The following is a 26,014-nucleotide window of genomic DNA, read 5'->3' as shown; positions in this document are numbered from 1 at the left end:
ATTAACTGGACAGCCAGAGCTACTCAGTGAACCTAGTATATTGAAATGCCAACTGGTTTATTAGCTGTGTGACAGTAGCTCGAATATGATGTTCTTTGCTACAGTTGCATTGCAACGAAGGGCAACAGGTCTGAGCAAAGTGGCAGCTAGTTAATACTTTCATGAGGACAAATTGGTTTAGTGTTTGTGCAGTGTTTTCACAAGGCTGTCTACGGAAAGCTACATCTTCCCAACATTTCTGTCCTTCAGTAAAACACTCACTCTTACTGAACAAAAGCAGCACCATGCATGTGTTTATTTGCACATCCCAAAATAAATACTGACACATCAAAACTGTTCAGAGGCATTAATTATGTCTCATTTCTTATTGTTTCATCATGATAATATAGACACAATTCACTATTTACTTCAGTGTTTAACCTGCACATTGTGCAAATACAGTTTATTAAAAATACTATGTTGCACTGGACCCTGTAGTGTGTTTCAAACATAGGAAAACAGACACAAACACACGTCTCTGCGTCCTCCAGGCTTCTTGATATGGCTTTGGCACTCTCACTCCTGAGAAATATGAAATATGAAGTCCCTTGTTGTGCTTACTCATTAGTAATCATTCAAGGAAAGAGCACATTTACAGTGTATCTTTCCTTTTTTCACCATTCGCTTTTTTACTCGTCATTCAAGAGTTGAGTTCAATCATTTCCTGTGGTGTTTTAGAATAAATTCTGGACTTCACAATGTAACTTTTATTTAAGACATGTTAATCAAAGTGCTAACTCTTTCACTCCAATGGTGTGCTGCAGGTTCTCCTCACTTACACAACAGGAAATGGGATCGGTCCTCCTATCAATCCCTTTTTCTTCTCTATATACCACCACCTAGGAGACAAAATATTGCTGTGGGAATGTAACATGGCTTTCAAGTTTAGTTCCTTTTACCTGTTTGTTCTCAGGCAAGTTCATGCAGCTCATCATCCGTCCAAAGTCAATGCAGTACCAGGAGGCTAGTTGATTAGCGTTCACGTAACACCTGCCATGCATTGCAATGCATAAAACACACAGAAAACTCCTGGCAGCAGCTGCCAGTTTAAGGTGAGCTCCTCCAAATGTGAGCAAACAAAGATTATATATGCCATTGATCTATTGTTTTTCTTTTTTTCTTGCGTAGTTCATTTTCCATCTTATCGACCATAATCCTGAAATCCCAAGGCTTGTGATCACAAGACGTATACATCATCACAAACAGGAAGTATACATCCACAGTCAAGGCTCATTTCCTCATGCATAGCCAACAGATCTGGACGTGCTCGTAGTTTAAAGCCACCCCCCACACCATCCAACCAGTTTTCTACCCCTTGCTCTTCCCACCCCTCATACCCTCAATGTCCACTCCCAGGAGTATCCTTGTGTATTCGTAGACGACGTAGGACACGCTGACAGCGGGGATGACTTTCAGCAGGTTGGGGGAAATTCCTCGATAAAGTCCGAGCACACCCTCCTTGGACACGATGTTGCGAAGCAATGCCAACATGGAGGGTTGAGGGGCTCCCTTCGCTAAAGCTGAGGGGAGAGAAAAAGATGAGGCTCCCCCACAAACCCATGTTGGTCTATCATTACATGTGAATCTGAAAACCTGAAGGCATCTGGCAGAAGTCATGTTTGCTCTTGATTGTCTCTCTAATTGTATTTTTGTTTAACTAGGCCAAGGGATCATCCTGGTGGTTTTGCCTTTAGTTCATTAACTACAACGATAGTGAACAATCTGTCATTTTTTGTATTATAAAAGACAGAATAGATCTCAAATTATTTCTTGCAAAGCATAACATGCATTGAGAAAGAGTTTTTAGAAAGCCTTCAAGTGCATTTCACGGACTTCCACATTGGACGGACGTGGCTCCGTCAACATTTGACCACGTATGGAATTTTGGCAACGTGACAAAACTGTTTGCCATGAAAAGGACCTTGACATGCTGGTGAACGCCTCAAAATGATTTTCACGATAGTTGTCATTCTTTTCAAAGTACCCATGTTTACATAGGCCTATTGCTTGTCATTTGAGTTACCTTTGCGACACCATCTTTAAAAAGCCTTGCTGATCTTGATCTTTGGGTTTGGAAGGTTCTTTAAGCGTGAACATTTCATGAATCATAACATAAGGCTTATGCCCCCTTAACATCTCAAGCCAACTGAATGTGTGGGGCTCACATGATAAACAGTTCTCTCGATCTATACAAGAAAAGTGATCTTAACACCCCTTTATACGCAAAGAAATAGAGAGCAAATGTAACATGATGGACCCTGCTGTAGAGAAATGAAGCAAATCAATAACGTTAGCCCTTAAATGTGTGGGAGCTGATTGTTGTTACTTTTACAGCTCTCTCCACTTACACCAAATGAGGGAATGATGGTGTTGATTCCTCAAGCACCGTTCAAGGGACGTGAAAATAATCTATGACTAGGAGCACTGAAGCTCTTCTCGATTCATATTTTGGCCCAACACCTAATTATCTTGCCATAATTTAGCACCCATCTTTATCTATATTATTACTGACCTTGCGCCTGCATTCGGGTGCGGATCAGTGCCAGTGGGTAACTTGCCAGCTGTCCACAGGTGCTGGAAGCGGCCCCGCAGCAGACCAGCATCATGACCCCTGGGTCGGCTAAACCTCTGTTCCTGTTCAGCCAGCCAAACTTCAGAGTCTGTGAAATAGACGGGAGTGAGAAGCAGGAAAACACTAAGCAGGTGCACTGTAAAAAGCGGCGCGCTTTCACGCCTATCTGACCTCGTAGACAGCCAGGTCGATGCCAGCGTAAGGGACAATACTCAGCAGGTTGGGTATATAGCCCTTGTAGAAAGCTGCAACGCCTTCCTTCTGTAAGATCCGTTTGGCACAGTCTGCTATTCCTGAGTATTGGCCCGTATTTCGTAGTGTGAGACGGGTCTTTAGCACCTGTGGGGAGTTTGGGGGGGGGGGGGGCAAGACAACAAGGAGGAGGAACAGAATGAGGAAAGACCTCAGCCATTTCACTTATCATGTAACCCAAAAAGCCTGTTTCCCTGAAGCTGTCTTACATCTGAAATATTTCTATGTGTGTATTACCCTGATATTACCTCCATTGGGTAGATGGCTGTCTGAGCTGTAGCTCCAGCCAAAGAGCCGGCAACAAACCTCTCATGAACCCTCAGATGTCTTCTTTCATTGCCGCCACGCATCACCTTCTTTATCTGAGTCATATAGCAAAGGGATGTGCAAATTGTTGCTTAGAGAGAATGGGCTTATTCTTTTGACAACAGTTAGATGAGAAGATACAGTATACCACTCTTCAGTATGACACACATGAATCTACAGCCAGCAGCCAGTGAGCTTAGCTTAGCATGAAGAGATGAATATACAGTATATACTGGTAAGTGATCTTCTCATCTAAATTAAATCAAAAAAGCGAATGTAAAAAATATGGGAAGGCCTCGAGTTTATTCCACCTGTTCATAAGCTGTGAACTTGATAGCAGTTTCCGGGGCAATTTTAAGAACATTGATGCCGTTACCCCTCCACAACGACCAGGGTCCTCCTTCTTTTATCATGTTCTTAAAAGTGGTCAGCACGTTTCCTGTGAAGTCAATGGTACCATGAACCTGAAGGAGCAAAGAGAAGTAGCAATATTTCCTCAGTTGTACACTAGTAAAAGGGGCTATAAAAGGTTCATCTGAGAGCTCCACAGATCAAAGATATAAACCAAAAAAACGCTCACACACATGAGCAGCAGTGATGCTTGAGTGATCATTTTGTTTTCAGATTAGATCTCAACCGTCCCCACACCAACCTGCCGGAAGACTTTAACGCGGTCCAAGGGGGCAGTCCCAGTTCGAGATACAGATCCAGCGATACATCCAGCCATCAGCTGCCGCCACACATAGCCAGACTTCTTCTCCTCGTCCGAAAACTCATCTGGCACTGTCAGCTGCTCACCTATATCCAACATCTACTGGAGCCATGATGGTTAGATGGAGCATCGCCCAATGAAGAGATAAGGGGAAGGCGAGGAAGAACAAAAAAAAGATATGGAACACTTCAAGCTAATCCAACTCGAAAAAAACAGTTTCCTGTTCAAATCATGTTTTTGACTTTCTTGTAAAATGTTTACGTTTCATTGTTAGTTATGGACGACTGGAAGCACTGCAAAAGAGATACACAACGCTGTTATTGATGAGTTGTTTGTGTTTTAAGTGTGTTTGTGACTTCACCATTGAGCGTTTCCAGTAGCGTGCCACGTCCTCAATGTTAGTGAGGGGGTTAAACAGGAAGTAGTCTCGCCATTCGTCCCAGTCGATGTTCATGTTGCCGTCTTTGTCCATCCTAAGTGGCAAACACATAAACAAGTTCTGAAATTCGTAGAATGTAAAAAATCCCGAAGAGTTACAGAGGGGTTAAAACGATCATTTGCACATGAGGAATCCTTTCACTCATTAGTATGACAATGTACAAGACAACGCTTCTTGTTTAAAACACAATCTAGAGTGTGAGCGTAGTAGAAACATGGTGAAGCCTACAATGTGCTGCATGAATTTCTCTGTGTTGATACTTGGTAACATCCTTTACTTTGTGGATATTTTCTTTTGATGTGATATCAACATACTGTTAGCAGACCTTTGCAAAATCCTGGATGCATCCTTAAGGCTAATATCCACACCGATGGTGCGTAGCGAGTGCTGGATCTCCGATGCATCTATCTGACCTGCAAAAGAACCACCAGTTACAGAGCAGAAAATGAGAAAATCTGAAAATGATCTCATTATGAACATCTTAATAATAATAATAATAAGTGCCCTCCATTATTGTTTCAACTGTAAGGCCGCTACAGACCGTCATTGTTCTTGTCCAGGCTCTTAAACATGATTTTGAGCTCTTTTTCATGGGCACGAAGATACTGAGAGAACTCTTCAAAGTCCAGTACTCCATCCTTGTTGGTATCCCCGGCCTTTACCATCTGAAAAACCCAAACAGATAGGGAAAAAACAGATCTCTGGTCAGATATTTAGGACTGGGACCAAACAAGATACAGTTAGCCAGAAGGTACCACTTGTAAAAAAAAACGGAAGTAACAAATAGTTCATGAATGAGTTGGAAACCCTAACGTGTCTGTATCCTATTCTTTATGGGATCTGCTGGACTCTTACTGGTGGCCCATGCACAGCAGGAAAAGTAGTTGCATTGATATTATTAATATGAGTTATTCTCTACAAGGCATTTGTTTGCCCATTTTATCAGTGCAAATACCACAGAGGTGACCCACCTAGCAGGAAAATACCACAGGATCAAGATTGCACTCCAGGTTTATAGTCTTTCAATTGCGCAATACCTTCCCATCTGTTGAACTAATTATTTCATGCAGTTGAGGAAGGACCTACATGAATAAGTGTAAAATACTGGAAAGTTTATGATCATTTGATTCACTTGGCTGTTGAAATCAATAAGAGTTACTACACCGTACATTTTGATGTGTTAATGTAACACTTAAAGAGTTACATTTGAGTGTTTTTGGGTCCCACACAGAATTGGTGTTAAACGAACTATTTCCCCGGTGTTAAAAATTTTCAGGTTTTCAGTTTAGTTTTGCAACGCTAAGGGGTGGGTGGGGCTTAATACTACTTTTCATACCCCGTCTTTTAACTACAGACATTTTCACCAACACTAGAGAATTCTATTTCCGCAGTAGTTGTATACACTCACTTTGACACTGCATATTTAACACACTGTGGAATTAACTGTGTGTGTTACCACAACCAATAGAATATGCTTCAGAAAGGTTGACCCTAGTCTGGACAATGATCCATATGTGAAGAGATCAAGTGTAGAACCGATAGAAAGGTTACTATTCTCATCTTACCATGCCCTGCTCCCTCCGTGTACTAAAATAGACGGCATGTGACTCTTAACATGTGCAGCCATACACGTATTAACACACACACACACACACACACACACACATACACACACACACACCCTAACTTACACCTAAAAGTATTCAGTATAAAAAATGTAATGATATGCAATGTAATGCACTTGCATTTCTTCCTCTAAAGTCCTCCCATTGTGGCTGTGTAAACATATTTATGTTCCCACATGAGAAAGGTATGTTCACATACACACACTTAGAAGAGAGAGAGAGAGAGGTAGAGGCAGCATAGGAGAAAGTGACAGCGAGTGAGTCTTCTCTGCGACCAACATGCTTTCTTGCCAAAATAAATAGTCAAAGACGGACTGAGAGGAGAGAGACAGTCTGTGTGTATTCACAATACAGTCGCGCTGTTGATGCTCTTGGCTTCTGCTGTTGCACAAACAGATATGGTGGATGGTATGAGATTAAAGAGATTATTATTACATTATGAAAAAATTGGAAAGATCTCACAGGCCTTCGCTGAAGATTTAATGTAGAGGAGAGATTATTAATTTGTCTGATTAATTATAGGAGAAAAAACACTTCTCTCTGTCTCTACCACGCACGCACGCACGCACGCACACACACACACAGGTTTAGCAGTGTAAAGCAAATGATTGGTTTAAACAATGGCACTGTCAACAGAGCAAACAAATGATTCTAGAGAACAATTATGGGATCATTATTGATTGACTGATTATGTCAGATGACTTGACCTATCACCCCTGACCAAGATTCTTTAATTGGACCCCAAATGAACATTAATGCTGGGGAGTTTTTAAATGCCTTGATATTACAGTTTTTTTCGATTGCTAAACCACAGTGGGTACAACTGGAGCGACATGTGCAAAACTCTAACAACACTATGCACCGCAGCGGTTCATGTGGACCAAACTGTAGCTCGTTTTTCATTGCTTAAACACAATTTTCAAAACTCTACACACTTATCAAATGGCTTAACCACAGCCTGCACAACACTGTGGATTTCTAGCTCTTTGCTCAAATGCTAAAACACTAGTGGCACAACTGTAAACCACACATTCAAAACAGAATGGATTTCAGACTAGTGCATTTCAAACACTGCGGATTACAATTTCAACTGAAACACTAAGAAGGTGTCTTGTTTTGGACTTTTTAGTGAACATACTGTATACAGTATAGGGAAGGCTCAAACATTTAAAAAAAATTAAATGGACCAATGAATGTTGTTGGTTGTTGGAGGGAGAAGTGTGGCAGTGAGAGTGTGGATGTGTGGAGGAAGACCTAGAAGACATTGAGCTGTAATTTTTGATGAAATACAGTAAGGGCAACACTGATAGACCCTGTTGTGAAGGGTTGAGAGTGCAACCCAATCTGCAAAGATCTAAAGTTGCATCTGTAATACGGATTTTCCAGCAAACAAACAGCTTACAGTTGCATCCTTATAGTAAATAACAACAGGAATTGATTTCTGTATTACAATTATAGAATATTTACACGGATAAATATTACATTTGGAAATGTTTTCAAAAAAATATAAAATATGTATCTATCGAAGCAAACTTCTGATTTCCATGTATTTTTGTTTATACGTAAACATAACAGCTATGTTAGAAAATAAACAATTTCATGTGAAATAATGTCAGTCTTTCCTCAAAGAAAATATTATGTAATTTGTGTGAAGTAACTCAAATTATTCAAACTGTAAAGATTAAAAGTTTGTAATTTGAGTATTGGGGTTTGATGCTAGTGTTTATACTCTGAGTATGTTCTGAGTGACATTATGTGTTATCTCAATGAGGCTGGTTCATAGTGTTCGCTGCCCTAAGCCTATTTTGCAGGTGAAGTGAACTGTCCAGTGAATGTTGGTAGTGCAGACTGTAGTTAGAGTTTTGCACATTGAGCTACAGTTGTGCCCTCTGTGGGTTAGCAATCGAAAAAAACTGTAACAGCTGCATTTGTCTAATGGGCTATAATAACATATGTTATACACTGCTGAGTACCCCAGTAAACAGAAAGGTTTGTGTGATACAGGTGCCCTGCTGTCTTACCCTCTCCAGGGAGCCTCTGGAAAGCCCTCTGCCTGCCAGCCCCGTCCGCAGTTCATTGATGTCGATGTGTCCATCTTTGTTGACGTCCAGCTGATCGAACAGCTCAGCCCAACGCTTCTCCGCTTCCGGGTCCGTACCGGGGGATTTGCTGTCCTGGCATTGCGCCCAGGGGAACCAAGTCCATTGATGTCCCATAACTGGTGCCAGTCACAGTCAGCTGAAGGGATACATGAACATCAATTCAATCGCCACAGCCTGACACAGCAAATTCCCAAACACTTACTTTAACGAACGCTATTTCAAGGCAATCAGTATAATTGAGGTAGTTAGAAGTGTGGCTTCCAACCTAGGGGTTGGGGACCCCACAACGGGTCACAAGATGATTTGGAGGGGTCATTAAAACAACACTTCACTGATTTGACATTGCGATACAATTGATATAAAATAGTGGTGTAGTTGTTAAGAGCGTCCACCCAGGCTCAGTCCTCCTCGCAGTAGACCCGGTTTGAATCCGACCTGTGGTCTTTCTCTGCATGTCATTCCCCTCTATACCCCATTTCCTCTGTCTCTCTGCACTATCAATGAAGCCTTGAAAATGCAAAGAAAAAAAAAATGTATATAACATTTTGAGCTCCATTTCTAAAACAAAAAATTAAAACTGTTGCGCCAGGCCAACATATATCATATTTTTTTTCTCATACATGCCTCTTCCTCCCCTGGCACCTACATTAGGCCCACCCACAATGGAAATTAAGTTCAGTTTCATTGTAACATGCTAGTAGTGGCTAAGGTATGTAGCCTTGAGCTAGCCTTGTACCCTAAATTAGAGATGAGAAGCGGGCAGGGAGAGCTGGAGAATTAAAAAGCAGAGTATCAAATGTCAGCCCAGTCCCACCTCCACACAACAGAGCACATATTTGTTTTACTGTTCATGACAACAATAATATATCCTTTTTTTTTTTTTTTTTTTACAACAGACACATGCAGCAGTAGATGGTACACCCCTTTAACTGTTAACAGACCTCAGAGGACAGAAAAAGGAACACATTTCTGTTACACGAAGATATAATTTTAGATATTTTTGGTTGAACAGAACACATCCAGACTTGTGCAAATAATGAGGGGTCACAAGTAGGCTAACATATAGGGCTCATAAGCCAACGTTAGGAGTTAGGACACCACTTATTCAGACTGAAATTTGCTGTTACACTGAATATACATTGTGTTCCTGTTACTTTGTCCTACAGCATCGGATATAAGGGCAGAATGGACAGAAGCCTCTAAAGTTTCATCAACAAGCGTGCGTCAAAACGTCAACTTGCGTCAAAGGGCACGTTATGTTCTGGTTTGTGTTCCTCTCATCTGTTGTGATCATTCAAAGGACATTTCAGAATAATAATAAAAAAAATGTATGTGGATTTTTTGAAGGAGAACTAGACAAGCATTGTTAGTAGAGAAGCAGTGTCTCGTGTTTAGTGACATAGTTATAGATTATTACGGATAGCATATATTGGGTTTATATGTTTTTAGCCCAGACTCGCGCACATTGATCCGCATCAAGAGCGGGTTAACTTGCACAACCACGACTGCGCTAGCCTACACTTGATCTTAACACTTTGATGGATGATGTTATGGTCTAATTATAAAACATAGAGACCATTTTGTGACTCACTCGCTGTTGGTTTATCTCAGACGCGACTCGCCGCCCATGGTAGGCTGCAGAGGATCACCAGCGGGTCCGGACCGTAGCTCAGTTTAGTCCGTCTTGAAACAACCGAATTTGACACCAAACAAGCAGCTTGCTCCCTCTGGATTGAGCAGGTGAAATGACTGTCACTGTTGACCCCTATTTTATCGCTCCGTGTAGAGGATTTTACAACGACCCTTGTTGAACAAGCAGGAAGCGCAGCCTGCTGACGACCGTGTGTGTGTGTGTGTGTGTGTGTGTGTGTGCGTGCGCGTGTGTGTGCGCGCGCGTGTATATGTGCGTGCGTGTGTGTGTGTTTAGGTTTAAACATGTTGGGACTGGACACTGTAGGCTATTTAAACAGTGTAGACTACAGTCTATGGCTGTCAACTGCTCGAATGTGTAGGCAGGCTATTCACAGCCTATGGTTGAATAGCCTATTGAGAGAATAAAGATCGTCAAACAGAGCTGTACCCAGGATTTTAGAGATAGGCCTACTGCTGTCCCCCCCCCCCCCCCCCCCCCCCCTTGACAATTCTGACGAGCTAGCAAAAGTCTTGTAAAATATGATCCATTAAAAGGGCAGAATCACAATAAACCTAGAGAAGTTCTACGGCCCTGGCAGCCCAAATGCACTACATTCTTCTAACTTTGTTATTCCGGGAATAGGTCTAATCTGAATGCTGTGCATTTAAAAAGAGTGAGGCATATTTGTCAATCCATAGTAAAACATGTTTTCATTCAGTTCATTATGAACCTGAACTAATCACAATATGCCATAAAGATTCCATGACTGTTGCAATGGAGACTGTTTGATACATGGGCCTGGGAGCCAAGCCCACACTCTCTGGCAAATATTATAGACGGTGAAAAAACTATTCGCTTCGAGTAAATTTAATAATATTTATAAAAAATTCATTTCAATCAGATTTTTGTAAAAGCTTATTGAGACACCAAACTTTGATATTGTGTGTGTATTGATTTTTACTATTTTAGACCAGGTTTACAGAGCCTTTAACAAAATTGCGACTTTACAATGAAGTATGCGTGTGAGTGAATGCATCAGTATCTGTAATATCTGTAGGCTATTGAATTATTAAATACAGCACCTCTTACTCTTGAAAATAAAATAAATCCAGAATTCATGAATATTGTAAAGCGTACATATTTTTAATTTAAAAGTTTAACTGATGGATATAAGATATCTTATTTTTTGTTGAATAAATATATACTTTTTAGTTTTTTTTTAACCTTTTTATTAGATGGTTAGAGGGTTAGTGGAAAGGGGGAGAGGTAGGAGGAAGACATGCAGGGAACGGCCCGGGCCGGAATGGAACCTGGGTCCTGCTGGATATAAGATATCCGTCTGGACCGTCTTTGAGTCAGAGTAGACTTTTGTGCAAACTTTGAAGAAAATCCCTCAAAGCGTTAGTGAGATATTTCCTTCACAAAACATGAGGTCACAGTGGCCTTGACCTTTGACCTCCAAAATGTAATCATTTTATCCTCTAATCAAAGTGTGTGTTTTTGCCAAATTATGGCGGTGTAGTGGGTAGAGCATGTACTACAAAAGCTCAGTCCTTGTCGCAGTGGTCGCGGGTTCAACAACAATTAAAAGCAGTGAGAGAGGTAGTAAGACGATAAGTTACAGTGGGAGTTAGTTGAGCCTGGAATGGGCAAAGTCTGGAGATAATTATTATTGTTCAGTTATTTGTATAGTTTTTTTTTTTTGGGGTGGTTTGAGGGGTGGTTATGGGCTTTGGTGAGGGTGGTTTTGGAGCCGTAGAGCAAGTCTTGCTGTCATTGAACTTCTAGACCAGATCCTGCTCATCTAGTTCCTGATGTCATGAAGCAAGCTCTTACTCTAAGATTTGAGCACTTCTTCCACCAATGACGACACATGACACACCTGTGAGGTTCTTTTTTCCTCTTTTTAAAAACAATTTTTAGGAAGAAAAGGAAAAGGGAAGAGCCAACGCATAGTTGCATTATTGTTATTGCAGCGCTACTACATTGATTGTGTCAGGTGTTCTGTTTTTTTTTTTAACATTTAACACCCACTGGTCCATCCTGCAGTTCTCTCCACAGATGCGTGATGTTGCCAGCCCACCTGCTCCTCCTTCAACACTCTATTCTCTTTAGACAAACTCCCCCCCCCCCCCCCCCCCACACACACACACCCTGGAGCTCCTCTTGCTTTAATTTTTCCCATTATATGTGCTCACTTGCTTTGTATGAGCTGTTGAAAGGCCTACATGTCCTGGCAGCACGTACACCACCCATCTTATTCAGCTGTTTTCACCTGTTGGTCAGGGAGGTGCAGATTGACTGATCAGATAACAAACAGGGAGCCTATATAAGGGCTATAGTTTGGGAGGTCGGTGGACTGGCTGATCAAGGACAGCACAACCTTCTAATTTTTCCCTTTGCAGCTTCTCCCAAACTACAGCCCTCGATGTGTAAGGGACTCTCCTCCCTGCCCTCCTCATGCCTGGAGAAGTAAGTATGCTACAGCGTCATGATGCTTTCTATGTGAATAAGAGATTACCTGGATTGACAAGATTGTCTTATGGAGGTCCGCATGTTTGATTTCTTGTGCCGGTGTGTTTCAGGGCAAAGGGGATGCGGGTGAAGTTAAGCCAACGGGCTGAGACGTACCACAAGTACAAGTAAAAACTACTGTAACTCACGTTTCAATAATAACATGGGAATCCATTCAGCTGCCAGTCCTAAGCGGAAAGCTAAATTTGGACTGTGTTTCTTCTCTTTCTTCTCAGGGTTCACGATGGAAAAGCTTGCCAGGACCTGGAGACTCTTCTGACCCACAAAGGTAAGAGAGTATTTTTCCACAGGAGACATGTCAGAGAAAAGGAAAGCACGGGCGTTAATAATAAAATTCATAAAGTTTGAATTTAACTCATTTAGAAGATCAGTCTCAGGGTCCTCCTTGTATTGTTGACTCAAGTCATACTGTCAGAGCTTACTAGGACACAGGATATTAACTTCATGTATAAGTATACAAAAAAGTAGCAACAGTGTGTTAAGCTTGCACAGAAGATCAATTTATACTAAATTTTGCAGTAGTAACACTTATCAAACACCGACTCCAATTTGCAATATCTGAATGCAATACCAGTGACTAAATATTACTGTGGTTGATACCTGTAGTAGGGAGGGGAGAGAGAGAGAGTTGTGCGACTGAATCTTCTCTACTTGTACTACTTTTACACCTTACCTAATCTGACTTTATTATTGAATATATGAAAATATTTGATCCTCACTCATTATAAATGAAATTGTCCTCTATTGTGCCAATGCCTTGACAACTTTACTTTGATCCTACCTTAAACACTCAAAAACGGCATAATTGTGAAAAAACATGATAAAAACCATCAAAACAGACATTGGGAAGGATTTTTACCTGCTCCGCCATTGTAGGCGCATAAAAAATTCACCCATCTGTTGCTCTTGCGTGCACCGGCAGTGAGACCATGAGTGAGACGGGTGTCGGTTTGTAGCGTTCTCTCTTGTGATTGGATAAAAATTTCGGGATCCTCCAATAAGTTTATTTGTCGATTACATGCTGAGCAGCTGACTGAGAGACCGGCTTTATGAAACGCGCACATTATGTAAGTGGGTAACACTTTACGATAAGGTAAAGGTACACAAAATTGTAGTAGCTACTACATACCTACTACATAGATATGTGTTACCTACTACATAGGTTTTTTTTTTTTTTGTGTTACCTACTACATAGGGTTTTTTTTTTGTGCTACCTAACACATAGGTTTTTTTTTGTGCTACCTAACACGGTAACACTTTATAATAACTATCCGTTGTAACTTGTTAATAGATCATTAGTAAACTCTTAATTAATGATTTATTAATGATTTGTTAAGTGTTTGTTAGCAGTTTGTTAAGAATGTATAACAATGCCTTACAGACAGTTAATAGACCATTAATAAACTTTTAGTTAATTGGTTATAAATGACTTGTTAAATGACAGTTAACCGTTTGTTAAGGATTTATAACTGTGCTTTATAGATAGCCGATAGATAATTTTCAAGCTAGTAGTGAATTACTTATTAAATAGACTTATTAAGTATCAGTTAATAGTTTATATGTGTTATCGGGACGTTATTCTAAAGTTGCAACTATTCCTCATGTATTAATTGTTTGTAAATGAGGAATAGTTGCAACTTTAGAATAACGTCCCAATAACATATATAAACTATTAGCTAATACTTAAAGGCCTACTTCACCGGTGGGAATATGAAGGTGTATTGAATTCTGAGATCCTATGTAGTATAAATGTGCAAAAAAAAAATTTAATTGGTTCATCCTAGCCTGAGAAAAGGCAGAAAGAGTGTTTTTTTAACCCTATATTTCTCTTTCTCGTGACATCACAGAAAGAGAAATATAGGGTTAAAAAAAACGTACTTTGTAAATATTACTGTGATGTCACAGTAAAAGACATCACAGTAATATTTACAAAGTAAGTGTTTTGGTTAAAGTTGCAACTATTCCTCATTTATTAATTGTTTGTAAATGAGGAATAGTTGCAACTTTAGAATAACGTCCCAATAACATATATAAACTATTAACTAACACTTAAAGGCCTACTTCACCAGTTGGAATATGAAGGTGTATTGAATTCTGAGATCCTATGTAGTATAAATGTGCAAAAAAAATTGAAATTGGTTCATCCTAGCCTGAGAAAAGGCAGAAAGAGTGTTTTTAACCCTATATTTCTCTTTCTCGTGACTAAATCATATCTCGGTATGTAATATAAACTGGTTAAAAAAAAACATACTTTGTAAATATTACTGTGATGTCACAGTAAAAGACATCACAGTAATATTTACAAAGTAAGTTTTTTTTTTAACCCTATATTTCTCTTTCTGTGATGTCACGAGAAAGAGAAATATAGGGTTAAAAAAAACACTCTTTCTGCCTTTTCTCAGGCTAGGAAGAACCAATTTTAAAAAAAATTGCACATTTATACTACATAGGATCTCAGAATTCAATACACCTTCATATTCCCACCGGTGAAGTAGGCCTTTAACTAATATATTAACTCACACTTTACAGATCAGTTGTTAATAGATTGTTAACCTTCTACTAATACCAGTGAAACTTTGTAAAACTGCACATGGGTGAAACAAGTTCAAGGTACAGAAATTTGACATGATATTTAAAATATCAAATTTTTGTACCTCAACCTTGTTCCACCCATAGGCTGTTCTGTGTACTGTTTTTTACCAAAGAAACACCACAGATGAAATGTTGAACATTGTGTTTAATCTATAGAAACACACATACTGAGCCATCACATGGCATAACAGTAGTATACAAAAGTATACAACAACATACAAACCCATGAGGTTTGGGAACTTTTTGTGGTAGACACTGGATAAACAGAATTTCAGAGGGACATTTAATGTCCATACATCCCGGCAATGTCATGGATTATCCGTCCTAATGGCCCTTTGCGATGCTACAAAGCACAGTTATAAATCCTTAACAAACGGTTAACTGTCATTTAACAAGTCATTTATAACCAATTAACTAAAAGTTTATTAATGGTCTATTAACTGTCTGTAAGGCATTGTTATAAATCCTTAACAAACTGCTAACAAACACTTAACAAATCATTAATAAATCATTAATTAAGAGTTTACTAATGATCTATTAACAAGTTACAACGGATAGTTATTATAAAGTGTTACCCATGTTGATAAAAACATGTAGACTTGATAAATAATTCAAACTGCATCTTAAATGTGTCACAACGTTATAGGCCTATAGTATAGCCTATCCACAACTACAACTTGGCTTTGTACAGTGTGAAATACATTTGCTGCCAATTATTTTATAGTTAATGTGTGTTTTTTCACTGGTTTTATATACTATAAAGCCGCGGAAAAAATTAAGAGACCAGTCTGGATTTTTCTTAAATCTTGATCTCTACATTAGCCTATTTATTGAAAATGTTCTAAATGAGAATATTTTTATTGTGAATTTGGTAGAAATATTGTCAGTACCGTACTTTCCGTACTATATGCCGCACTGGACAATAAGCCGCAGGTGTTATAATGTTTAATTACCATATGTAAGAGTTCGTGCACAGAGGGGATTGTCGGGAAAGAGATGGCTGCTTGAGGAAGCTCCCACATTTCAACAAACAAGTTGCATATTTGCATAACGTACGTAAGTGTTACCATTTTGTGCAATAGTAGCTATTAGGGATGGGCACGAGTGTTTTCGCTACTCGTGTGATTGCTTGCATTCCTCGAGGATCAATCGATTCCTCGTTAAACTTTTTTCTATTTTTAGGACGCAACGCATCTGTCTACAGAACAACGGTTGACCGCAATAAAGCGCTCAATGCTTATGTCAAACAGTCACAGTTGCCATATGATATTAAGGATTTATTTTCCACAAGTTTAAAACACATTTTCCTAACTGAAAGTAATTAAATAAGCGGGCCACAATTTAGACCGATCGAGTAGGTCTTCGGTTGAGAGAGAAAAAAAGCATGGGCTGTAGTTGGCTAACATTCAAAATAGACATTTAAAATAAGAAGTGCAGCAAATACAATAAAATTATTGTCCTACAATTTAAACACATAGATAGGCTAAATAACTCACCAAAGCAGTAGAAGTAGTAGGCTAGTATATCCAACCGCGTAATGCTCACTCCTGTCCGTGACTAATTACCGCGACTAATTCCTCGTTAACGGAACGTTACACCGTCGGCTTTTGAATCTCAATCCTATATTCCATAATAAAGGCTTCTTAAATGTCGTTTGCTCGAATGTGCCCGAAGTCAGCCTGGCTTCTTTACGTTACTTTCCAAGTTTTCCAGCACCGCATTCAGCTCCGCGGTGCTGTGGAGACCACACACTGGCTGCGCTGCACGGAGGTGGCAGTTATTTGCGGTTTCTGTTTGACACAACGCTTAGGTTATTTAACTTGGATCAAAATATTTAATTTTGTTAAACTTTATATCCGTTTTGTGCCGTTTTGTACACGTATACATTTTAAAATAGGGGCGGCCCGCCGGCCGGCCTAAAGGCTACAAACACTAAAAAAAACAAAAAACGATTTTCCTCATCCACCAATCGAGATCATTTGAAACGAGGAGTACTCGAGTACTCGATTACTAACGCCCATCCCCAGTAGCTACAGAATATATACTGTGCTGTGTAATAACAGGGTCGAAAAACACGGAAAAAGTCGCGGCTTGTAGGCCGAAAAGTACGGTAGTTTATATTCTAAAATCAAATTGTCCATTATACTCAAACATATGGCTATAAAGAGTAAAACAAGAGACACTGAACATTTGAAGTGGTGTCTTATTTTTTTCCGCGGCTGTATGTGTGTTTTTGTGATGACTGAGCTTTATTTGGTGGTGTTGCCATTGAGTGTCGCTGATTCCCCGAGTTAGGAAAACCTTGCGGTAGCTCTACGCATGGTCGAAAGTAGGCGTAGGAATACGCACACTTCTCCGCAAATAATGTTTTTATAAATACCAACGTTTGCCACCGCACATTTTGCCGCACATTTCTTCCCGTCTACGCAAGGTTTTTGTGCGCCGCAAGCTTTATAAATGAGGCCCCTGCTCTCTAAACAGGCTACCATGGATATTTGAAGAAAGCTAAATACATTACATATGTTGAAACCGGAAGTGCCAACCGATTTTACTTTGTAATTTATCGCTTCACTTCCTGTCTGACCGTGGAGGCTGCGTGAGCTCTGCTCTCTTGATTGGCTTTCCTCGTGAAAAAGAAAATATAAAACGTTCATAACTGTCACGGGAGGTGTAAGCAGGCGACTCTGTAGACGTCATCCCTCCTCTGAAATAAACATGTGTTTTTTTAAACGAGAGAACACAATTTAACAGTTACATTAAGCATTTACAGCAAAGAAATAATAATTATTCAAAACGCTTCCTGTTTCCGGTTTAGGACAGCGTCATAGCTACCAGTATATCAACCTGAAACAAATGTTGTATTTCAACATTTTCTTGGCGATGTCCAGAATAATATTCGTGATAACCATCAAACTACATCGTATACCTTCACTGAGTGAAGATTGTGAAAGTAAGACACACATTTCTCACTAACAATGTTATCAAAAACCCATTTAATAACTTATACATCTTAAAAATCTTCAGAATAAAAGCTGTGGCAATGGCGGTCACAGCTTGGGTTTCGTTTCGGCCGGGAGGACTGAGAGGCACCTATTTGTAGACCCATGGAGGAGCGGAGCTCCACCGGAAATACGTTTTACTGGTAGCGATCACCCAGCGCTTCTTCTTCGTTTTGTTTTACTCGCGGCGATCACCTAGCGGTGAATAATAACAAGACAGAGTTTCCACCGGCTATGGTGCTAGTAGACAGTAAAATAACTCAGTTTGTTAAGGGTCCCAAGTGGCCAGGACGGTGGTAAAAAGTAGATGTTGAGGTTGAAGATGAATGAAGCAACGAAGCTTTGTGTACATCTTCCGAAATCCGTCTCTTTAATTCACAATTATCACAAGTAGGCCTAGGTCAATCGCATACAAATATAAACTCTTATAAATAAAACACAAAAAGTGCCCACATTAAAATAAACAGCTCATTTTAAAAAGTGGGTTGAAAGACATTAACGTCTGACACATAAGGTGACAGTTTCCATTGTAGATCCTGATTGATTTATTATCAGATCCCTTGTCCTCTAGTGATCACAGTTTACATTATTATATAATTTCTATATTCATATTAGGCTATTGAACGAGGCTCGTCTGTGAATTTGTGATTACGCAAGTGAACAGTAACGATCGCGTGCAGCCGCAGAATTACATTTCAACCAGACATAAATAGCCTATGTTCAGTGGCACAGACGTTAAAAAACTCCTGTTAATAAATACATAAATAATGAGATATACAATAGGTTTATTAATCTGAATGTAGAGCATGTTCACGATGTGTAAGGTGGCCGCATATGAGAACTACGCTACTGATCAGATAAATGATCGATCAAACGTAAAATCATCAGGAAATGATAAAAACATCCCGATGGAGATTTCTATGGAGTGATTTTGCTTTTAACTGTACAGGGTCGCGTTGTGGCAGTGACACTCTTTCTTCAGTCGGAGCTGCAGCGTAAAGTGAAAACAAACTCAGAGTAGGTCGTTAAATCACCTATCCAGCAGGTTAGAGCCACGGCGTATGTTGCCGCAGTAACTGACTCTCGGTTGCCCTGAACCTGCTACCGAGAGTTTCCACTAACTCAGAGCGAACAAACTCTGGGTTGCCTCAAAACCAGCTACATGAAATAAGCCCCTGGCCACTTGTCTTGGCCGCCAATAAAACAAAACTAAGAAGAAGGTAGCGTATTTCCGGTGGAGCAGTTTTCGTGTCTCCGGTGGAGCTCCGCTCCCCCATGGGTCTGCAAATAGGTACTCTTGGGAGGACTTGAAAGTCACGTGACATGTACGCTGTCCATTAGAAATTAATAGGGGGAACAAATGTAGCTAATTCACAATTTCAAGGCCTTTATTGTGAAACCTCTACATTTTGCGCTGTGGACCAACGTAGCTATTACACATTTCACTGTGAGACTGGGTTGGACCTGCCACTAGGCGCTGGCAAATTACATTTGCTGCGCCTGTTGGTCTGGACACTCTCCATTGAAGCTTTTTCAAAAAGTCAAGAAATCCCAACTCACGTTTCAATTGGTTATATCTAATATGGGCGGGCCAGAGCCCTATGTATGGTGCTCTGGGGCGGACGTAACTGGATGACGAAGTGCTGGGCATGCGCCGTCAAAGCCGTGATAGTAAACATCAAAGATGGCTGCGGATATGTTGTTTGAGTTTGAGACAGCTTTGGCCTCGACACTTAACGATTTGGAAGACGGCACTCAAATCTTTCATTAACAAGTAAGAGGAATGTTCTGTTTTGCCGACCGACCACAACAAAAGCTTAATTTAACAGTTAATCCCGCTGTTCGCTAAACGAACGGGGCTTAATACGTCACCTTGCTCATTGCTCTGATTGGTTGTAGTGCTATCCAATTACGTGCAGTGGCATTTGAAATGCACGAGTAGGAGCCGCCCCTTGAGTTGGGAATTACTATTGATCGTGGCCAGACCCTCTATCGTTCAAGATATCAGAGTCTGGATTTCCAGGCTAGGTATAGAGGCATACTACAATAAATGATCTGAATGGTTTTTTCAGCAAACAACTAAAGAAAAACGTATTAGGGACCTCTAAGACCATATACTATTGACAGAAAAGTGTATAATATGAGACCTTTAACTGCTTTAATTTAGAAAGCCGTGTGGTGGTGCTGACCGACGGGAGTTTATTAGAGGCAGACGTTAGAATAGCCGCCCGCCGAGCACACATCTTTCACCAGCCAAAGTGGCGTAATAATTTACTAAGACATTTTACCCGGATTTGGCGAATGTAGAGCCCTCTAATGAGTATTGTGCATCGCTCCTCTGTGTCTAAATGAGACAGTATCTCGTCAACCTGTCGAGTGGCCTTGTAATTATCTTCGCATGTAATAGGCCTACATTTTAATAGCAAATGTGATTAAAACTGTGGCACTATACAGCCCTGTATGTCTACTTGTTTGAGCCCCACCGGTTAAAAACACCAATGCAAACGGAAATTATGTACGTGTTGCTTTACATACAGAGCGGGGAAATGGAATCAGATCACAATTGTTTAAAGAAAACACATGTGTTACTGCTAGGTGTGAACACACAGACGGAGAGCTGTCTACTTGTGATCAGATTACTAAAACTACTTCATAATCCCAGGTGGAAACAGGGTAGAGGCAGAGGAGAGCCTAACTTCGGCAATTTTAAGATGGTACGGTCCACTGTAGGGGTGTTAGAAATTATTGGGGAATATGTATTAACAATTAGGAGGGATTTGTAAGTGTTTCAACATCCTGAACTGTAATTTTTACCTATTTTGGGGAAGAATAGGGTTGTCTTCCTTACTTTTTGAGGGGGACAAATGTATCTCTTCTAATTATTGGGGGGGGGGGGGGATGTCCCCTGCGAAACCCCCCTAAATCTACGCCTATGTCTTTTGGGCATTTGTTTCAATACCGCTCTACCAAAAATCGCAACTTCTGAAGCACTTACTGTATGTCAACTAAACTTTCTATAATCATTCATAGCACTATTTTGAAGGTTTTACCCAAAGGTTCGGATTCTATAAATTAAAATGTTTACCCCTATTTACCTGCAATCTCACGCCTCCATTACAGTAGCCCATACTTTAATTGGGGATAACCACTAAAAAGCGCTACCAATATAATCGGTGTATATTCCGTTCAATCCATATCCGTTTTGAAATAAAAACACGAAAAAATAAAATGTACCCGTTTTTTAATAATCTATTAATTATGTTTTAATGTTTTCATCTACGTTATATTTTATACTAAAAACACACTTTTCTCTTTTTAAAAACACAATTCATGACCAGGATATCAAGTATGAGAATAATGGCCTAAATGTTGATTTTGAAACTTACATTTTGCAATTTAGTGGCTGAGGTTCCGTTGTCGTGCCAAAGTTACCCCGATAAGAAGTGTGTGCCTGGGTGTGTGTGTGTGTGTGTGTTTGCACAGGCTATTAGCCATTAGGCAATGGTAGGCAATTGCCTTGGGTCCTGGACTACCAGGGGACCCATAATCATCTAATACAATTATTATTAAGATTTTGCAAACCTCCACATCGCACCGGAAACTGAAGGACAAACATTAGGCCTAAGCTACTTATGCCCGTGATCAGCCGAGGCATGAGCAGACAGCTGCATGAAGGCATTTCTGTTGGTGAGCTGCGCGACTGAAAAATGGGTCTGAGGCGCTTGTCTCTGTCTTTCTCTTTCTCTGTCTTCACTTACACAGTGAAAAGCCTGTTTTTTCTCTTCCCTCCTGCCATTCTGTGGGACAGGCCCGGTTCTAGACAGTTAGATTTGGGTGGGCCTGTAGAAATTTTAGGTGGGCACACTGGGCAGAGAGACCGAAGGTGCGAGCGTGCGCAGAGCCATACCCATTCAGTTCATCTGGGAGGTAATCCGAGATACCGACGAGGCTGAAATAGGCTATAGACTATACACAGTGCATGGGCAACTGAGGGCAGCCCATTTTCAAATATTTTTAAATAAACTCAATACACACTGTGCATGCCATGGACTTGAACGTGACGTGATCAGTTAATCTCGGATTACCTCCCAGATGAACTGATTCAATTATTAAGCTATTAACTATCTACCATTGTTATAAATCCTTAACACACTGCTAACAAACACTTAACAAATCATTAATAATCATTAATTAAGAGTTTACTAATGATCTATTAACGAGTTACAACGGATAGTTATTATAAAGTGTTACCGGTTTTTTATTTTTGTGCTACCTATGTGTTAGGTAGCACAAAAAAAAACCCTGTGTTAGGTTTTGTTTTTTCTGTGCTACCTATCACATAGGTAGCACAAAAAAAAACCCTGTGTTAGGTAGCACAAAAAAAAAACCTATGTAGTAGGTAACACAAAAAAAAAACCCTATATAGTAGGTAACACAAAAAAAAACCTATGTGTTAGGTTTTTTTTGTGCTACCTATGTGTTAGGTAGCACAAAAAAACCCTATGTAGTAGGTAACACAAAAAAAAACCCTGTGTTAGTTTTTTTTTTGTGCTACCTAACACATAGGTAGCACAAAAAAAGAAACCTATGTAGTAGGTAACACAAAAAAACCCTATATAGTAGGTAACACAAAAAAAACCCTATGTGTTAGGTTTTTTTTGTGCTACCTAACACATAGTTTTTTTTTGTGCTACCTAACACATAGGTTTTTTTTGTGCTACCTAACACATAGTTTTTTTTGTGTGCTACCTACTACATAGGTTATTTTTTTTGTGCTACCTATGTGTTAGGTAGCACAAAAAAAAAACCTAACACAGGGTTTTTTTTTTTGTGTTACCTACTACATAGGTTTTTTTGTGCTACCTAACACATACAGTCATATGAAAAAGTTTGGGAACCCCTCTCAGCCGGCAACATTGCACTGATTTGTTGAACCATGTACAGATACACAATCTGCAGCCAGATGTTCTTGCAGGTCTTTGGAGGTGATCTTTGGGTTGTGTGCAACCATTCTCACAATCCGCCGCATATGCCGCTCTTGTACTTTTCTTGGTCTGCTAGACCTGGGTTTAACTGCAACTGTGCCTGTGTCCTTCCATTCCCTGACAACGTTCCTTACAGTAGAAATTGACAATTGAAACCTTTGGGAAAGCTTCTTGTAGCCTTCCCCTAAACCATGATAATGAATAATCTTTGTTTTTAAGATCTTTTGGGAGCAGTTTTGATGATCCCATTCTGTCTCACTTCAGCAGAGAGTCAAAAAGAAGTGCAACTTGCATTTAGGCACCTAAAATAAATTTTCTCATGATTAAACAGACATTTCTATGAGGTTCAAGGCTTAACAACATACAATTCAACCAACTTTGTGTTTAAAGTCATCAGTTTTACATGCTGTTACAGGCATTAAAATCAACAAAACCACAAGGGTACCCATATTTTTGCACAGCCAGTTTTTCACATTTTATTTTATTTCATACAACCAAATACTGCTTTTCAAAAAATCTTTGTTTGGAAAACATCTCAGTAGTTAGCTGTTCCTGGTAAATTAAAGACATACCACTTTTATCTTTTTTTTTTGTGAAAGCAGAGTCAATTATAATGCCGGCTGAGAGGGGTTCCCAAACTTTTTCATATGATTGTAGGTAGCACAAAAAAAAAATAACCTATGTAGTAGGTAGCACACAAAAAAAACTATGTGTTAGGTAGCACAAAAAAAAACCTATGTAGTAGGTAACACAAAAAAAAACCTAACACAGGGTTTTTTTCTTTGTGTTACCTACTACATAGGTTTTTTTTGTGCTACCTAACACATAGGTAGCACAAAAAAATACCTATGTGTTAGGTAGCACAAAAAAAAACCCTATGTAGTAGGTAACACAAAAAAAACCCTATGTAGTAGGTAGCACAAAAAAAACCCTATGTAGTAGGTAACACATATCTATAGGTATGTAGTAGCTACTACAATTTTGTGTACCTTATTGTAAAGTGTTACCTGTAAGTGATCACTGTATGATTAAAGAGCGATTTAACACTTATATTAACATAAATAAACCGCTTACTTCACCTTTAAGCAAGCACAAGGAGCTGTGAGTTGTTATTTTCAGTATATAGTATACAGTATATGTGGCCTGAATTGCTTGCAAGCTTCTTTTCTTCCTTGTCACATTGACTCTTCTTGACTTGGACTCATCCTGTCTCCCCCCTCTTTCCTTTTTCTTCTCTCTCTCTTTCTCTCTCTCTCTCTCTCACCCAGGTGGTCTGCAGGCGTTTCGTGGGTTCCTGCGTAAAGAGTTTAGTGAGGAAAACCTTGCCTTCTGGCTGGCCTGTGAGGACTACAGGGTATCTCCTTCAGACCAGCAGAAGACCAAAGCCAGCAGCATCTACAATCGGTTCATCAACCCTGACGCCCCGCAGGAGGTTTGTGGAGAGAGAGTCATAACACAAAGGACCCAGACTGAAAGGAGTGTGCAAACAGTTGGCAAAATTGAATAATAGTGGTGTCCCCAATAAGGAATTAAAGTAAAGGAAAGTAAGCGATATATTTATGTTAATATAAGTGTTAAATCGCTCTATATTCATACAGTGATCACTTACATAGCGTTTCATAACTCCGATCTCTCAGTCGCCCGCTCTGCATGTAATCGGCAAATAAACTTTCCTGGGATCCCACAACTAAAATCTAATCAGAAGAGAAAACGCTACAAACCGGCACATCTCACTGCCGGTGCATGCGCAGAGCGACAGATGGGTGAATGTGTATGCGCCTACAATGGCAGAGCAGGTAAAAATCCTTCCCAATGTCTTTTTTGATCGTTTTTATCATGTTTTATCGCACTTACAAATCTGAGATAATGCTAGATAACTCGCTTCTTGAAAACCGCAGTGCATTATTGTGGTGACGTGGGGACGAGGGAGGGGACTGCTAATTGCAGTCAGTGACAGGAAGTTTGCTAAACTGACCATTCTGCACTTCACCTTTAACATAGTCAAATCTTGCCTGAAGTACAGTCGAAACAGGGTTTTTTTCTGTTCATTGATCCATATTTTCGAAAAATTTAGGATTTTTGAAAAACCCGATAAACACACAAGTCGATTCTTTTGTTGGATAAAAAATAAAGTATATTTCATATCAATATTTGACAGTTCAGAGAGACAGAGGTGAAAAGGGGCAGAGATGGGAATGGCATGCACAGTACGACCACAGGCCAAATTCAAACCTGTGGTCTGCTTCTTCTGAGGACTGAGCCTCCATGGGCGGGCGCTCTAACCACTACACCACGAACACCCGCCAACATTATGTAGATTGACTGAGAAATATCAAAATTTGATAAAAAATATAATAATGGGCTGACAATCGGACAATAGGGGGAGGATGTATCATGATTTTTATTGGGAGAAATCAACCAATTCCATATAAAATCAGACTTGCACACCCATATAGCCGGAATAGCAACAATCCTTGTCTAATCAGACACCTTTGATTGAATCGTAGTTGACTACTCGAGTCAAATACCAACGATGACAGATGAATGGGATTTGTGCAATGTGTAAAAAGACTGTAAAAGAGGTCCACAGCAACTAAAGAGCTTATTTTCCCCTCAGGTAAACTTGGATGCTGAGACCCGGGAGGCTCTGCTTAGTCTGATGGACTCCCTGCGTGCCGACACATTCAACGAGGCACAGCAGAGGATCTACAGCCTGATGGCCAAAGATTCCTTCCCCAGGTTCCTGCGCTCCACCCACTGCATGGAGGCCGTTAAAGCTTACTAAACGTACACTGTTTATTAACCTACTTGAGGAATAGGTGCCGATTAATCAATACTGCTTGACATGTTGATTGTATACTACCAGTTATTTTAACACTAGCTCGTTTTGTGATTGTTTTTTTCCATATGATTGTGCTGTCTTTGTACACTGCATGCATGTATGATGTTATCTTTATGACAGTGAGTTGTGGACAGTCAAAAGGTCTCACACAGAAACCTCTGATATGAATCTCAAATCTACGGACAGGGGTCAAAGTAAAAACTTCAATAAACGAGTGGACAGACAAACACTTTGAACGCGGATGATTTGCTCGGAAGGATAAGGCTATGGAGATCCCATCATGCTTTGTGACACTGACAGGTATAAAATGCAGACTTTAAATGTTGGTTTTTGCTATATTTTGTCACCTCTCTGTAGATTAATCTACATTGTGCCCCTGGA

The 26,014-nt window shown here is 40.0% G+C and overlaps 2 protein-coding genes across 2 annotated transcripts; one reads left to right on the top strand and one right to left on the bottom strand.

Annotated features, from left to right (window-relative positions):
* Positions 1–298: 298 nt before the first annotated feature.
* LOC307252434 (mitochondrial adenyl nucleotide antiporter SLC25A24-B-like) lies at positions 299–9,876 on the bottom strand. Its single transcript, XM_080030101.1, has 11 exons — positions 9,639–9,876; positions 7,967–8,183; positions 4,862–4,985; positions 4,646–4,733; positions 4,243–4,354; positions 3,822–3,980; positions 3,481–3,633; positions 3,112–3,225; positions 2,783–2,950; positions 2,552–2,699; positions 299–1,559 (listed from the first exon to the last, which is right to left on the bottom strand). Exons 2-11 carry the CDS (start codon positions 8,159–8,161, stop codon positions 1,348–1,350), a joined length of 1,473 nt encoding a protein of 490 aa, XP_079886227.1. The 5' UTR covers positions 8,162–8,183; positions 9,639–9,876; the 3' UTR covers positions 299–1,347.
* LOC307252435 (regulator of G-protein signaling 5) lies at positions 9,716–25,576 on the top strand (the record flags this gene model as incomplete). The annotated part of the gene is made up of 6 exons (XM_080030102.1): positions 9,716–9,787; positions 12,086–12,152; positions 12,266–12,322; positions 12,431–12,483; positions 24,060–24,223; positions 25,409–25,576. Exons 2-6 carry the CDS (start codon positions 12,109–12,111, stop codon positions 25,574–25,576), a joined length of 486 nt encoding a protein of 161 aa, XP_079886228.1. The 5' UTR covers positions 9,716–9,787; positions 12,086–12,108.
* Positions 25,577–26,014: the final 438 nt, after the last annotated feature.

The sequence above is a fragment of the Ammodytes marinus genome (assembly GCF_949987685.1).
Source record: "Ammodytes marinus genome assembly, chromosome: 6".
In the NCBI taxonomy this organism is placed as follows: domain Eukaryota; kingdom Metazoa; phylum Chordata; class Actinopteri; order Uranoscopiformes; family Ammodytidae; genus Ammodytes; species Ammodytes marinus.
The sequence above is the reverse complement of the archived record's forward strand: the minus strand, read 5'-3'. Positions and strand labels throughout refer to the sequence as shown.

What these genes read in the sequence shown, in the direction of transcription:
- LOC307252434 (XM_080030101.1), bottom strand. Translation starts at nt 8,161, where the DNA reads ATGGGACATCAATGGACTTGGTTCCCCTGGGCGCAATGCCAGGACAGC. An exon ending in CAGCCATCTACCCAATGGAG is followed by an intron (nt 2,951 to 3,111) that starts GTAATATCAGGG and finishes AACTCCCCACAG; the next exon opens with GTGCTAAAGACCCGTCTCAC. An exon ending in TCGACCTGGCTGTCTACGAG is followed by an intron (nt 2,700 to 2,782) that starts GTCAGATAGGCG and finishes TCTATTTCACAG; the next exon opens with ACTCTGAAGTTTGGCTGGCT.